Source organism: Sebastes fasciatus, chromosome 8 (genome assembly GCF_043250625.1).
Source record: "Sebastes fasciatus isolate fSebFas1 chromosome 8, fSebFas1.pri, whole genome shotgun sequence".
NCBI lineage: Eukaryota > Metazoa > Chordata > Actinopteri > Perciformes > Sebastidae > Sebastes > Sebastes fasciatus.
This window is the reverse complement of record NC_133802.1, coordinates 2,064,098-2,078,640: the sequence shown is the minus strand read 5'-3', so window position 1 is coordinate 2,078,640 and position 14,543 is coordinate 2,064,098. Positions and strand designations below refer to the sequence as shown.

Here is a 14,543-nt window from a genome sequence, read left to right as displayed (position 1 = left end):
ACAGCTGTGTGAGATCACAGGTCCGTTTGTACACCTCTTAAATTACAGATGTCATAAGTGCAAGGGCAAGTCTGCAGCAGTGAGGACAGGGAGGCAGGCAGATAGATGTGTTAACGGACACTGTGAAAGGGGTAGAGAATCTGTGCATGCTGGGACGTGTTAATCTGTGTGTGTGTGCGTGTGTGTGTGTGTGTGTGTGTGTGTGTGTGTGTGTGTGTGTGTGTGTGCATGCACTCCTGTTCTTGTGCCCTGTGTGAAATCAAGTGTCCATCTGCAGCGAGATGCTCGGTTGATCCTCTGCCAGAATAACCCCCAGCTGCCTGTGCTGTTTGCTTTTCTTTTTTTATAAATGTCACCGAGCTTGTCTGTTATCTAAATATGGGGGATTAGACAGTGAGCCACACAAGGGGATGTCCATCAGGAGATTGTAAGAGGACACAAAGTAAAGTTTGATTTGATTGGCTGTCTCTTATCTGAGGAGGGGGCTTCTTGCCCAATCCTGATCATTTTCAGTAAAAGTGAATTGTGGGATGAGAGGCTGCTTATAAAGGGGAGTAAAGCCGTCTGAACCGTGTTGTAGGAAGACTTTCTCTCCCAGACGCCTGTCGTTTTACCGCTGTCTGTTGTTATCACAGCCAGCCGCCATGGTAAGAAACTGAAAACTGAGAAGAAGGTAAAAAGGGAAGCAAGGAGGAAATCTAGTTTTGGTGAATCTTTGAGGATTTGCTTTTGTTTTCAACTGATGAGGATGAAGGCCGGATGGCTGAAGATGGGGATTACTATCTGAAGCAAGTCCTCATCTGCAGCACAGCTGGGTTATCAGATGGATTTATTTACAAGTGGTGTTTTATCTCTTGGAATTCCTGATCTTTGTTTTTTGCGAAATTAATTTGGGGCAAAAACGTTCTGTTTTTATGATGCTTGCTACAGACGACCGGTAACCTGCTGTTGGAAACCTCCGTCACATGTTGAACTTGTGTAACTCCTTTGTGCTGTTTGTTCACAGACTGATGTGATTTTGCCTGATATTTAGATTGGAGTTGCTAAAGATAGAAAGAGCACAGCTGAGTAAAGTGAGAAGACCTGCTGCCTTTTCTGAGGGTCTTAATTTAGGACATTCACTTTGAGAAAATCCCTCTCAAATCCTCTCCCAAGTCTCACCTTAAAAATAGCTTTATACTGAACTAATGAGTGAGTTTGTGTGACCTTCTACATATCGATGAAATTCTGTCAAGCAAACAGGGAGAGAGGGAAAATAATTGACTGTCCTCCTGAACCACCATGGCACAGGGGTCTATAGAGCAATTAAAGGGGAATAACACTAGATTCAAACCTGTAATGCATCCTCATACAGCGGTTCATATGATGTCCTATAAAAAGTTGTTTTGTTGTACAAGTCCCTGCAGTGTTTAGGCAACGAAACCGCTTGGTTAGGTTTAGGAAAAGATCGTGAATAAAATAAGTACAGAATTTGCGTTATAAAGGTCTTTTATAATAAAATTATAATTATACAATTTTTATGTAGACGAAAATTTATAAAAAAAAACAAAAAAAAACATCCTACAGAGCTTTTAGAGAGGTTCTGAATAAAATGATGGCTTCTCCTAAAAAAATGTATATTATGATTGTGAATGAATCATTTAAAAAATGATTTGTCCAAAATGAATGTTTTGTTATTTCTCTGTGGAAGATATCTGATGTTTGGTTCCCACTTCTAACAAGACTTGTAAGACAGTAGTATAACATCGTTGGTATCACGTGGTGTCTCTGTGTCGTCAGTGATCAAGTTGCCAGTTAGTGTGAAAAAAAAACGGATAATCGTCCGAGTTTGACGGTAAACGACCGTTGAATACTCGATTCTAATTGGTCAATCATGGCGTTCTGCGGTCTGTCATTTCTGTATAACAGACCGTTGCTATGGGCGCAGCTCTGATGTCAGACTCTGGAGGACCGTTTTTGTGTCAAAATATTGATTTCTTCTGTAAGTAGCCGTGTAATAAGCGGGATAATGTACAGCTAGCGGGTCATTGTTGTGAAAGAAACCCCTTCAGGGTGATGACGGGGATTCTTTCACAACAATGACCGGCTGGCTGTACATTATCGCTTACTTATAGTTCCCTCAGACACTGTAAAACGAAGATGAGTATCAGAGGGGATTTAGAAGTAGGTGGCCGACTGAAAAATAAGTAGGTATACGCCATATGTTGCAAAATGACTTTTACTCTACCACAATTGATTCATTACTTGACATGACCGTCTGTCTGAGTCACTCCACTCCACCATAAAATTTGCAGGTTTTGCAACGAACTGGCAACCATTTGTTGTGAAGTGAATGCAATGGAACGGGGGAGGGAGTTATGTTATCAATGTTATCGATCGCACCTTTAAGTTCGGAAGTTACGTGACAAATAAGTCAATGTTGACTTCTGGTTTCACTCGGGACACGAACAGCAGCGTCCTGGTGAATGTCCGGTGTTTGTAGACCCACCATCCACCCCGACCTCCTCCCTATGAAGTCTTTGATGCTCTTTATACTACGTCACCTGTTCTGGATCACGATTACGTGGATTACATACAAATTGATAATGCGAGTTATATACAAATTATAGTGCATTACTTTTCGTAGGTAAATATAAAAGTGTATGAGAATAGTCTGATTTAAGTATTGCTATGCTTTGATCAAGTCCAGTCAACAATATTCCTCTTAGAAAATGTAAACAATGCTTGGTGCACTGATGGCGGTTCTTGCTGTTTCAAAATAACAAGGTTAAAAACCAGAAGCTAGCACCGTCAAGAAAGATTCCTATTGGATGTTTGACCTACAGTGCAATGTGAAGTTGTGATGTCTTCAGGCATAAAGTCTGGATATAAGGACAAACAGGAACAAGAGAACAACTACTGGTGGGAATGTTGTATCCGTGTAACATATCGGCAGATGTCTCTCTCATTCAGCAGCCTTGTTATGTCTGTTTAACGTTACACTACATTGTCTCTCATCCCGATAGCTACCGTTTTGTTCTTTCTCACTGCGGACGGCCAGCAGCTCCAGCACACATAACCACACACGTATCTCTCTGCTCTCAGAAAGAGGCGGGGTCACGCGTCATCAACGCGTCATCAGTCACCCTGCGCATGTGTTATACCCTGTGGTCTTAATGCTCAGGCTGATTGGAAGCCTTAAAAAAATTCCCGAATCGCCACCAAAATCTAATAGATTGTTCATTGTGCTACACCCCATCCCTGCAAAAAAATGTCATTTAAATCTATTGCAAACTTTTGGATTAATCCTGCTAACAGACAGACAGACAGACAAACAAACCAACGCCAGTGAAAACAATACCTAGGAGGTAATAAGTCTAAAACGCTTTAGTATGCCTTGAACAGAGGTCACCAGTAATGTACAGTACATGAATTGTAGAAAATGAGCTAAAACTGCGTCGTCTTATTGTATTTGTATCAGTGATCAACCATGTGAATAGATGATAACAGCCTTCTGGACCTACTAGTAGGGGCAGCAGGCCCTATGATTACTACTGATAACGCCCATTCAATCAGCAGATCCAAAGCAGGTGTGTCAGACCACAGGGGGCTAACTAATCAGTGCTTATGACCGCTCATGTGACGCTAGTGTGCTACTGCAAATGAAGATAAAGAAAGTTTAGAGAAAAACAGCTGCAGCAGCAGACTCCAAATGTTTGTGACTGTGTGAGTAAGTGAGAGCTGAAGGAGATGATGTTATTCTCTTTGAGTCTGCCATAATCCTGCTTTGGTAATGGCATGCCATTGTGCAGCTGAATACAACGGATAGGAATAATAACTTCTCCTTTCATTCTTCCACCTTTTTTCTTTCGCCTGTCTGAAGCCCACTGACGCCCAAAGCGATGCCCGCTCCTTCCTGACGGAGGAGATGATTGCAGGTCAGTCCTCTCTTCATTACATGAGTCAGTTAGTGGATTACACTTAATAAAGTTTCAGGTCACTGAATGAGCAGCTGGAAATGGTTTTATTTTGGCCTTTGGACGTTTTCTACTTTGTAATACTTGAATCACATGACTACAGTAAACAAGTAATTCTGGTCTGTTAAAACATTCAAACACAAGATCCAGAAATTTCGTGCCACTTTAGAGTTTGAATCGTTTCCCTCTCTCGTCCAGAGTTCAAGGCCGCCTTCGACATGTTCGACACCGACGGCGGCGGTGACATCAGCACCAAGGAGTTGGGTCAAGTGATGAGGATGCTGGGCCAGAACCCATCAAGGGAGGAGTTGGACGCCATCATTGAGGAGGTCGATGAGGATGGTGAGATCATCGCGTGATCAACAAATAGAAAAGGGACAACGGATCCAACAGCAACAGCATTTAAGACTTGACATTTAAGGATGATTGAAGGTGTCAGCCTGGTTCTTTAGGGAGGGGGGTTGGGGGCTGTGTGTTAGTTTTCAGTCCAGAAGAGGCAGAATTGCTAATTTCTCCATTCACTGTGGCATCAATTTGATGCCAGAATTAAGTAGTTCTTCCATAAAGTTGGGTGACTTGTGAGAGAGAACGGTATAAATCAAAACAGCAGAGCAGGTGTCCTGACTTTAATCTCCAGAATGAGTCAAGCTCCATAAACATTGAATACTACCATTCACATAATGCAGCTCAACAGCATTTTCACTAGATCCTGCCTGCCTGGTAAATGCCATCGTCTTTCTTGCATGGCAGCAGTTTAAGACGCTGAGTCTCAAGCCTTTCTCATGATGACCCTGATGACATCATCTGAGTTATTTTCAGACTCCCTCCAGAGATACAGAAGACATGATGCAGCTGTTTCCACAGGCTGAGTAGGATTCCTCGTGATGTGTAAACAGACAGACATTTATGTGTAAAATTGGTGCAGTGCCCCTTTAAGCAAGGGTTATCAGAGGCCATGTTGATATATACAGTCGAGCAGTAGTAAAAAGAAAATCACATGAGAAGTAGATACGGCAAGAAATATGTTACGCTGCACATCATCTCAAACTATTTGCTAGAATACGATGAATATCATAAATTAATGATTGTAATTAAGGATTGTTTAAACAAAGAAACAACAGGAGTGGAGATGGGACTCAGTTTGCACTACATGTGTAGCCTCCTTCCCGTCACATCACCTTTGGCTTTGTCCCCCCCACCTCCCATCAGGCAGTGGCACCATCGACTTCGAGGAGTTCTTGGTCATGATGGTGCAACAGTTAAAGGAGGACCAGGCCGGAAAGAGTGAAGAAGAGCTTTCAGAATGCTTCCGTATATTTGACAAGTATGTACTGTATATACTAACAGAAAGACAAATACAAACACCACATGTTGCTGAATCCAGGATGTTCATCTTGTGCTGTGGCTAAATTGAAAAGCATATCAATTAGAATATTTTCCAATTAGGCAACATTTTTATGGCCCGTTGCATCAGATAACTTCACATCCAAATAAGCTGCATTTTGAAAATATTCTTGGCACTTTAAGCCTCACTTTTTTTGAACTGGTACATTCTCACCATTGTTGGATCTTTGATATAATTACAATTTAGCTAGAGGACAAACCAGTGTGTTTCGATTTTTAATTTAGGAAACAAATAAGTTGCATGGAAAAGTTGCAGTAAACAAAAGTCACTCTGATCCCTAAAGGAGACATATCCTGCTCATTTCCAGGTTCTTACAGAACATGTTTACATGCTTTAATGTTCAAAAAACACATTATTTTTCTTATCTTGTCTGCCTTGATATACCTGTATTCACCGTCTGTCTCTTTAAGACCCCCTCCTGAAAAAGCCCAGTCTGCTCTGATTGGCTAGAGAGAAAAATATGGTGCACAGTGCATGTGACCATAATTTACTAAAAGAACATCATGCTGTATTGAAGAAGACTTGGAACTAGTGATTGAGACCATAAACTCATGTTTACAATGTTTACTGAGGTAATAAATCAAGAGAGAAGTAGGCTCATTTTCTCAGAGACTTCTATAGAACCAGAGGAGTCGCCCCCTGCTGGCTGGTAGACAGAATGCAGGTTTAAGGCTCTTCAGCATTGACTTCACTTCTCAGACCTGGAGGTTGATCACTGGCTACAATATAGAATATTTATATATATATATATATATATATATATATATATATATATATATATATATATATATATATATATATATATATATTATATGAATATAATAAGAACTTTCGAAATAAAGCAGTCCTTTTAATGAATACGTCCAGTGTGTGTTTATGTGCTGATGTAAGACAGTGAATTTAATGTTGATTTTTATCCTCAGGAACGGAGATGGTTTTGTTGACCGGGAGGAGTTTGGAGAGATCCTCCATCTTACTGGAGAGCCAGTGGTGGAGGAAGATATTGATGAGATGTTCGGTGAAGGAGACACAAACAAAGATGGAAAGATTGATTTTGATGGTAAGATTAAGCTACATAAAGAGCAACACTCCTGTGGACTACACAGTGTCTTCCATAATGTTTGCTGTGTCAGAGGGTCAGAAAAACAGACTGGACCCTTCAGACCCATTAACAATATCCTCAGTGATTTAGCTTGATTAGAGTGAAGGAGGCAGTGTCAGCTGTATATTGAGCAAAAGACTATATTTGATCATTAGAGGCACTGTCTGTACTGGAGTCTCATGGACTAAAGGAATAGTTTGACATTTAGGTAATACTAGTATTCGCTCTCTTTTTGAGAGTTAGATCAGAAGGTCGATACAGCTCTCAAATGTTTCCTCTGCTTCCAATCTTTATGCTAATCTAAGATAACCCGCTGCTGGCTCCAGCTTCATAATCAACAGTCAGACATGAGAGTGGTATCAAGAAAATAACCTCAAAAAGTTACAACAACAACAACAAGATACCCCAACTGATAGATATAACAAAATAACAAAGGGAAATATACATACAAATATGTGCATGTCTGCCGTGGTATCAAACCTTCATCTCCTCATCTGGCTCTGGGTTAGAAAGCAGATAAGAATATTACCCAGAATGCACAAGCAGTCCTTTACATAAGTCCCTGTAAATCAAATGTTTTTGGTTGACTCAGATTATATAATATATAAATACAACACGCCTCTTTGAGTAATCACAGTCATGTTGATAGTAAAACCATCAAATCTCAGTTTTCCCACCCTTTTAGAGAAACCTAAATCCACTCTGTGTGCTGCTGAAAGGCAGAATGATTATGTTAATGATCCGCTACATTAACCTCAAAACAGTACAAGTTTCCTCACAAAACATGGCCTTGAAGAGGACGACAGTTTATACCGTCACAAGTCTGCACACATGGACAGGTTCCTTATGTAATCATAGGCATTTTCGTGGCCATTCTGTTGCCAGGGTAACAGCTTTGGTCCAAGTCGACTTCCTGCCAACTATTGCGTTGACAACCATCGGAAGAGGAAATACAGAGGGGCCTATTTAGTTTATGTTGTCCAGTTTGAAAGGTCTTTATGTAAGAGGTATTTTACCATGCGGATGAAAATGATATTAGAGTCTGTGAGCACATGAATAGAGCAGACATTGGAATACTAGTCCTTACTTTGAAATGATTACAGTTGAAACAAGCAGACATAAGTGACGGGAATAAAGAATTCTTCATCATGTACGACATTTTTTACAATTATAATCATGTTCTCCATGATTTGACTTCAACCCAAAGCTCACATACAGGTTTGGTCCACACACTGTGCAGCCCACAGTTCATCTGTTCAGTCCTTCATCGATCATCTGATGGACTGGTGGTAGGGTGGTTGGTTGGTTTGTTGGTTGGTGGGTTAGTTGGTTGGTTGGTTGGTTGGTTGGTTGGTTGGTTGGTTGGTTGGGTGGGCTGGTTGGTGGGTTGGTTGGTTGTGTAGGTTGGTTGGTTGGTTGGTTGGTTAGTTGGTTGGTTGGTTGGTTGTTTGTTTTGTTGGGTGGGTTGTTTGGTTGGGTGGTTGGTTAGTTAGTTGGTTTGTTGGTTGGTTGGTGGGTTGGTGGGTTGGTGAGTTAGTTGGTTGGTTGGTTGGTTGGTTGATTGTTTGGTTGGTTGGTTGGTTGGTTGGTTGGTGGGTTGGTTGGTGGGTTGGTAGGTTAGTTGGTTGGTTGGTTGGTTGGTTGGTTGGTTGGTTGGTTGGTTGGTTGGTTGGTTGGTTGGTTAGTTGGTTTGCTGGTTGATTGCTTGCTTGATTGGTGGGTGGGTTGGTTGGGTGGATTGGTGGATTGGTTAGTGGGTTAGTTGGTTGGTTGGTTGGTTGGTTGGTTGGTGGGTTAGTTGGTTGCTTTGTTGGTTAGGTGGTTGGTGGGTTAGTTGGTTGCTTGGTTGGTTGGGTGACTGTTGCCTTCTTTTTTCTCTCCAGAGTTTCTGAAGATGATGGAAAACGTCCAGTAATGAGGCCAGCTCTACATTCCTTGGTCACCCTTCCTCAGAGAGAACACAAAGCACGCTGTCTGATGGAAATCTGCTCAGAGCAAACTCTAAACGCTGTAAAACGCTGTGCAATTATGAATATGATGTTTCTGAGACATCAAAATGGATACAAGTGAAATACCCCCCCACCCCCCCTTTCTCATATGAAACCCAGGGGCTCAGTGAAGATTTCTATTAATATCCGTTCAACCCTTTTAAGACGAGGGCACTCTCCTCAGCTGTCCCCTTTGCAGCTGTTGTTTCTCCAGAAATGCTACACCACAAGCTTAAAGCCCCGCCCTCCTCCTCCTCCTCCTCCTCCTCCTCCACTGCAAAACTAAATATCTTCTCCGCCCTGTTCTGTGCTTTCTAAATAAATCCATCCACTTTCTTCTTGTTCATCTTTGCAAATGATTCTGCAGTGCATGCCTGAAGTGTCTTATCTCATCTGAGTTTCATTCAAAGTGATCATATACACTGACACACTAGCACATGCACTCTCTACACCACCAACACATGCACACACACACACACACACACACACACGCACACACACATTTTTCTTTAACTACAACTGGTCTTATCTCCCTATTCCAGTCCCAACTTCAAATTCCACAATGCATTAGTTATACATCTATTTGGTGCCGTATACCATCTCATTTTCAGTGATCTAGTTTAAATTGATCTCTTCCAACTTGTTCTCCGTCTAAGTCTGTCACTGATCTTCAGGTAGTGGTCTCCCAGTACAGGAATCACCGACCCCAGTGGATCATCCCCAGCGTGAGGTGAAGCCGAGCAGCCGGCCAGCATCAGATGATTTCATTCTCCCTGTGGAACCTGCAGGTCTCCCTCTGGGTATAATATAGCCTGCAGACCCCCCACCATTTCTCAAAAAGCAGCATCCCTCCCCTTTCTTCACGGCTGCTCCCCTCCTCAGCATCCTATCCTCCTCTCCTGTCTCTCGCCTCAGGCCCTCCCTCCAGGAACCGCCCACCATATAAGGAGCATCAGGTTGTGTTTATCAGGCGATGTGGCAGCGGGAGGAGTGGGTGCCTGCCTCGCGACCCTGTCTCCTCTCTCAGCCTAAAATCTGCCTTCTATTCACGGCTGAAGGGGTGGATGCAGAGAGCGGGGGTGGGGGGTGAGATGGGGTCCATCTCCGCAGCATTTTTCTCTCGGTATTGAGTTTCACGCCCAGATTGAAACGGCATTATCACAAAACCAATAACCCCCCCCCCCCCCTCCACCCCACCCTCCACTGTCTTATATTTACAAGGCCTACACTGCCAACACTGATGAGCTACAACATCTATAGTTTTATTAATATTTCTTTTTAAATTTGAGTTCAGTCTCAGTTATCGTAGGAGATCACCACTGGAAGCTGCCTTGAGGCCACACAGACAGTAACCTAGTGCATTACTTCCATTTTTGTGAGTGTATTTTCTTTTCATGTGGATTCTTTTATAGAATATCTCAGTTCTTCCTCACGTCCTTCCTCTGATCATCTCACCTTTAACAAACCAGGAGACAGATACAGTGACCTATTCGCCCCCAAAACTTCCTGCATTTTGCATCTCATCGATTTTTCTACCCTTGACCTGGATCACAAAAAACTCCAGATTTACCTCTTTTACATTGTCAACCCAGCAACTTAAAGAAACAAGAGCTTTTCCTCTCCAAAGTGTGATTGGCTTGCCGTGGCCCCAGAACCCTAAAAGTTCAGGATACTAAATCTGGATGCCTGTGAGAGGCAGGGGGCGGGACCTGGCTGCCCAGTTTAAAGTGGGTCTGAATCTTCACTTGATGTCTAGTCTCTCTGTTCGGGTGCACACGGATTGACCACTCCTCTGGGCTTTTCTCTTTTTTCCTTGGATATCTGGGGGGAAAGCTAATCCACAAACATGGTAAGACCAATCAAGTGTGAAAATGACCCATTGAACTATTCCAAGGCCATTAGTTATTAATAATAATAGAGCATGTGCATTTATTGATTGATTAATAAAGGCATGTGAAAGTCTAAAAATCAGTGAGTAGTTGAGAAACATGTTTCCTTTTGTTGAGAAGGTTTAGATGTTGATCTGTTAACTTCCCTTCATATTACTCAATTTGACTCTTTTCTTCCAAATACTACATTTTTAGAGTAAACATTTGTTTAGTTTTTTTATTTTAGGACACTAGATTTTTTGTTTATTTTAATAGAATTCATAATAAATAAAAATGAAGATTCACATTTGAGTCAGTTATTTTTTGCAAATCTGCTGGTAGAAAGTTGAGATGGGGGGAGGGGGGGGAGGGGGGGGCAGGTGTGCGTCAGCTGGGAAGGAGCTGATTCTGCTTCTGCGACAGATTCCCCAGGATTAAATGTCTGCAGGCCATATACAGCCAGCCTAATGTGTTGAGCCTGAAATAGCCCGACTCATTTTCACCAACTCAAGAATCCATCTGAGACGCACTAGATCCTGCAACACGTGGCCTATTACAGCACGTTATTATCACCACTATTCATACCGTAGCCTTTCTACAATATTCCCCTTCTGTCTGTTCCTGCGTATTTTGGTATTTCTACTCTCCTGGGAATCATTCTAGTTTGAACTTGGTGGAATTTAAACATTTACAGTGTTATAAGTCATATTATGAATGAATCTGATGAATCTTAGAGGCAGCCTGTATGGCATGGAAATCAGTGGCTACTGTCGCCCTCATGTGGCGACCTGGCCTTAAGACTACTAGGTGTCCCTCGAAAAAGAGATTTTAATCTCAAGGGACCTCCTGGTTAAATAAAGGGGAAAAATATAGCCTGTCGGGATTTAAGTGGAAGGATCATGAGGCCTGTAATGAATGATGAAATGACGGACTGGTTCCTGTTTTCTTCCAGACTGACGCGCAACAAGAGGCCCGCTCCTACCTGAGCGAGGAGATGCTGGCTGGTAAGTACGGTCTACAGTAACGCGTTACTTTAGTAATGACGTTACTTTGCCCAGGAACCAGATTACTAATGAAATATAAGAGGACTAGCTGTTTTCAGTTACCACACCTCTGAATATCAAGGTGATGTGAGTCATCCAGCTCCACCTGCTGTTACTGTAGAATGAGTAGGATGAGCTCTTGTAGAGAGAGTAGAGACTGGTACCTGGATGTGAACTAGCATCACCTGCTGTTATTGTAGAATGAGTAGGATGAGCTCCTGTACAGAGAGTAGAGACTAGTACCTGGATGTGAACTAGCATCACCTGCTGTTACTGTAGAATGAGTAGGATGAGCTCCTGTAGAGAGAGTAGAGGCTGGTACCTGGATCTATAGTACCTGGATCTATAGCATAGGGATGATGGAACGTGTTGCTTCAGTTCCACACAGAGGTAGATGTAGCCTACCTGTGTTTCAGTCGATATGCAGAGGGTGATTTATTTCATGTCCCGCTGCTAACACGAGTAAAACGTTTAGGAACTGGAAAGCAGGCAATGCTGAGGAATTATGCCCGTTTTTGAGTAACGAGCCACATTCTTTCAACTGTGATTTGTCCAGAGTTCAAGGCAGCCTTCGACATGTTTGACACCGACGGTGGCGGTGACATCAGCACCAAGGAGTTGGGTCAAGTGATGAGGATGCTGGGCCAAAACCCGACAAGAGAGGAGTTGGATGAGATCATCGAGGAGGTGGATGAGGACGGTGAGCGACGGATAACAGAGTATCTCTGACAGCAGCACACACTATGGGCTGATAGTGTGCGTTTTTACGCACAGTATATACACGAGTCTGGCACTTCATAGGTATTCACATCAGCTCAAATAAACCCAGTAACTGTCTCTAACATTAACTGGAATCAAAACCCAGTGGCGGCTGGTGGAAATGTTTCTAGGTAGGGCTGTGCCACATCCAATGAATTTCAGCAAACATCCCGGGATGATTTAATGCAAAAAAGTGAAGGTATCAAAAACACATTACTACTTTTCAGTTAAATAATTATTATAGTTATTAATTATTAAAATAACAAACAATGATTTTATTCCAACAGGAGCAGTAAAGAATGCTTAGAAAAACACAACATTATAACATGTACTCTGTAACATGTGGAAAGTAACTAAGTTCATTTACTCAAGTACTGTACTTAAGTACAATTTTGAGGTACTTGTACTTTACTTGAGTATTTCCATGTCCAGTGGGGAGACAGGGGACGTGCAGGAAAACCATATATTTTGCACAGATGATTTTCTATCATATTTTACACATATTACTGGGTGCATTCCAGACACATTTTAAACAATAAAATATTGACAATTTGTATAATTTATTATTATTATTAGTAGTAGTAATGTTTTTTTGTGTGTGGCTGTCTGGTGGCCCTCTATTGACCGGCTGCCACTGCCAACACATGTGATTGGGTTCAAGGTTTGAGGTTCAAGCGCAGATGTATTGATCCTCAACCCCCAACCAGCATGACTTTGTTCTCCAAACACACAATTCCATACTTGGTTTTGCGTTAAATCATTTAGATCATTACATTATGGATCGGGGATCACTACCAGTATTCCCTTTTACTGTAGGTCATGCGTAAAAAGTGTGCGCAAAGACGAGCGCACTGTCGTGTCCCTGAAGCAGCGCAGGACATAGGGCCTTTGGCCGGACCGACCATTGTTACATGACTTCTTTATTACCCTCAGGTAGCGGCACCATCGACTTCGAGGAGTTCTTGGTCATGATGGTGAGGCTGCTAAAGGAGGACCAGGCCGGCAAGAGCGAGGAAGAGTTGGCAGAGTGTTTCCGTGTGTTCGACAAGTACGTTCGCGCTCTCACTGTGTAGAGTGTGGTTCGCTTATTACGCTGCACTCAGTTTATGAAAGCAGTACTTTAATATCTTGTGTTATTATTTGTTTGTGATACCTTTCTGTCTGTTGCGCAGGAACGGTGACGGCTACATCGACAGAGAGGAGTTCTCCCTCATCATCCGCAGCACCGGTGAGCCCATCTCAGAGGATGAGATTGAAGAGCTGATGAAGGATGGAGACAAGAACACCGACGGCATGCTGGACTTTGACGGTACGTACATGATGATGATGATGATGATGGACGTGTTAGGTCAGTGTAAAAATATTATTTATATTATACTTTTCCATCTATCAGTTTTTAACAGCCAGAGTAGTCCTATATTTCTGTTGTGCTTGAGTAAATCTGGTACTAGTTTGAGGAGGTTTTGTATATTTTGTGGATTAATAAATAGTTTTCAGCCTCATCTCAGATAACACCACCTCAAACAGAGAAGACATGATTTAGTTGAACTATGTGAAGTTTAAAATCCCTCCTGGTAGATGCAGTTTGTTAGCTTGCTGCTGATGGTGACCATGGTAACTGAAACTCGCCCACCTCTCTTCTCTCTTCACTAGAATTCCTCAAGATGATGGAGAATGTGCAGTAAAACCACAAAGACTCATGGACATTCCTCCTCCTCCCTGTGAACCCCATTCTGAACGCACCTGACCCCCCACTGACCCACTCAAACACTCCCTCCTCCCCCCTGTCCACCTGGTTCACTGCCTCTCTTCTCCATCCGTACAGACATCCTCAACAGACAGCTAGGGCACCCGGCGGGGGTCGCTGGGGGGTGGGGGGGGGGCTTCGCTCTTCCCCAGCTCGCTTGTGATTGCAGACAGCCCGTGGATGCTGCGCTGACGCTGTCCCCCGTGACAGGAAGGCAAGGCTGCTATGGGAAACTCACTGCACACACCTTGTTGTGGTGTGCATGCGTTGACAGCGACCCCCCCCCCCCCCCCCCTCCTGCTGGTAAAGCTCTGATCTAGATGTAGATCTAGATAGCACTGCAGCCTGTTACCTGCTGCTTAGACCAACTCATTCAACCACTTCACTGTACAAAGAAGTCATTGGCTTGAAGAGAATAAATGAATTAACACATGCTCACTTGTAGTTGGTCTGTCATATTTATGGTCTGTGTAAAAAGTTTGTTTTGAGGAATATCAATAAAATCTGTTTGTTTCTTCTTTTTTTCCATTTTGTTTGAACCACAGCCAGTTTAGTCTTTATCAAAATATACTGTAGAAGTACCGATTGAGGGAACTGCTGTCCCTTTGTCCACAGGAGAGGACACACCATCAGGATGGATTTATTAAATACCGGGGCATCGATCAAACCCCAGTT

At 42.7% G+C, this 14,543-nt stretch overlaps 2 protein-coding genes across 2 annotated transcripts; both read left to right on the top strand.

The window, feature by feature from the left end:
* Positions 1 to 517: 517 nt before the first annotated feature.
* LOC141772145 (troponin C, skeletal muscle) lies at positions 518 to 8,795 on the top strand. Its single transcript, XM_074642827.1, has 6 exons — positions 518 to 647; positions 3,863 to 3,917; positions 4,155 to 4,298; positions 5,166 to 5,280; positions 6,285 to 6,421; positions 8,347 to 8,795. The coding sequence occupies exons 1-6, from the start codon at positions 645 to 647 to the stop codon at positions 8,376 to 8,378; spliced, it is 486 nt and encodes a 161-aa protein (XP_074498928.1). The 5' UTR covers positions 518 to 644; the 3' UTR covers positions 8,379 to 8,795.
* Positions 8,796 to 10,144: 1,349 nt separating this feature from the next.
* Positions 10,145 to 14,386, top strand: tnnc2.2 (troponin C2, fast skeletal type, tandem duplicate 2). Its single transcript, XM_074642828.1, has 6 exons — positions 10,145 to 10,300; positions 11,272 to 11,323; positions 11,919 to 12,062; positions 13,055 to 13,169; positions 13,294 to 13,430; positions 13,775 to 14,386. The coding sequence occupies exons 1-6, from the start codon at positions 10,298 to 10,300 to the stop codon at positions 13,804 to 13,806; spliced, it is 483 nt and encodes a 160-aa protein (XP_074498929.1). The 5' UTR covers positions 10,145 to 10,297; the 3' UTR covers positions 13,807 to 14,386.
* Positions 14,387 to 14,543: the final 157 nt, after the last annotated feature.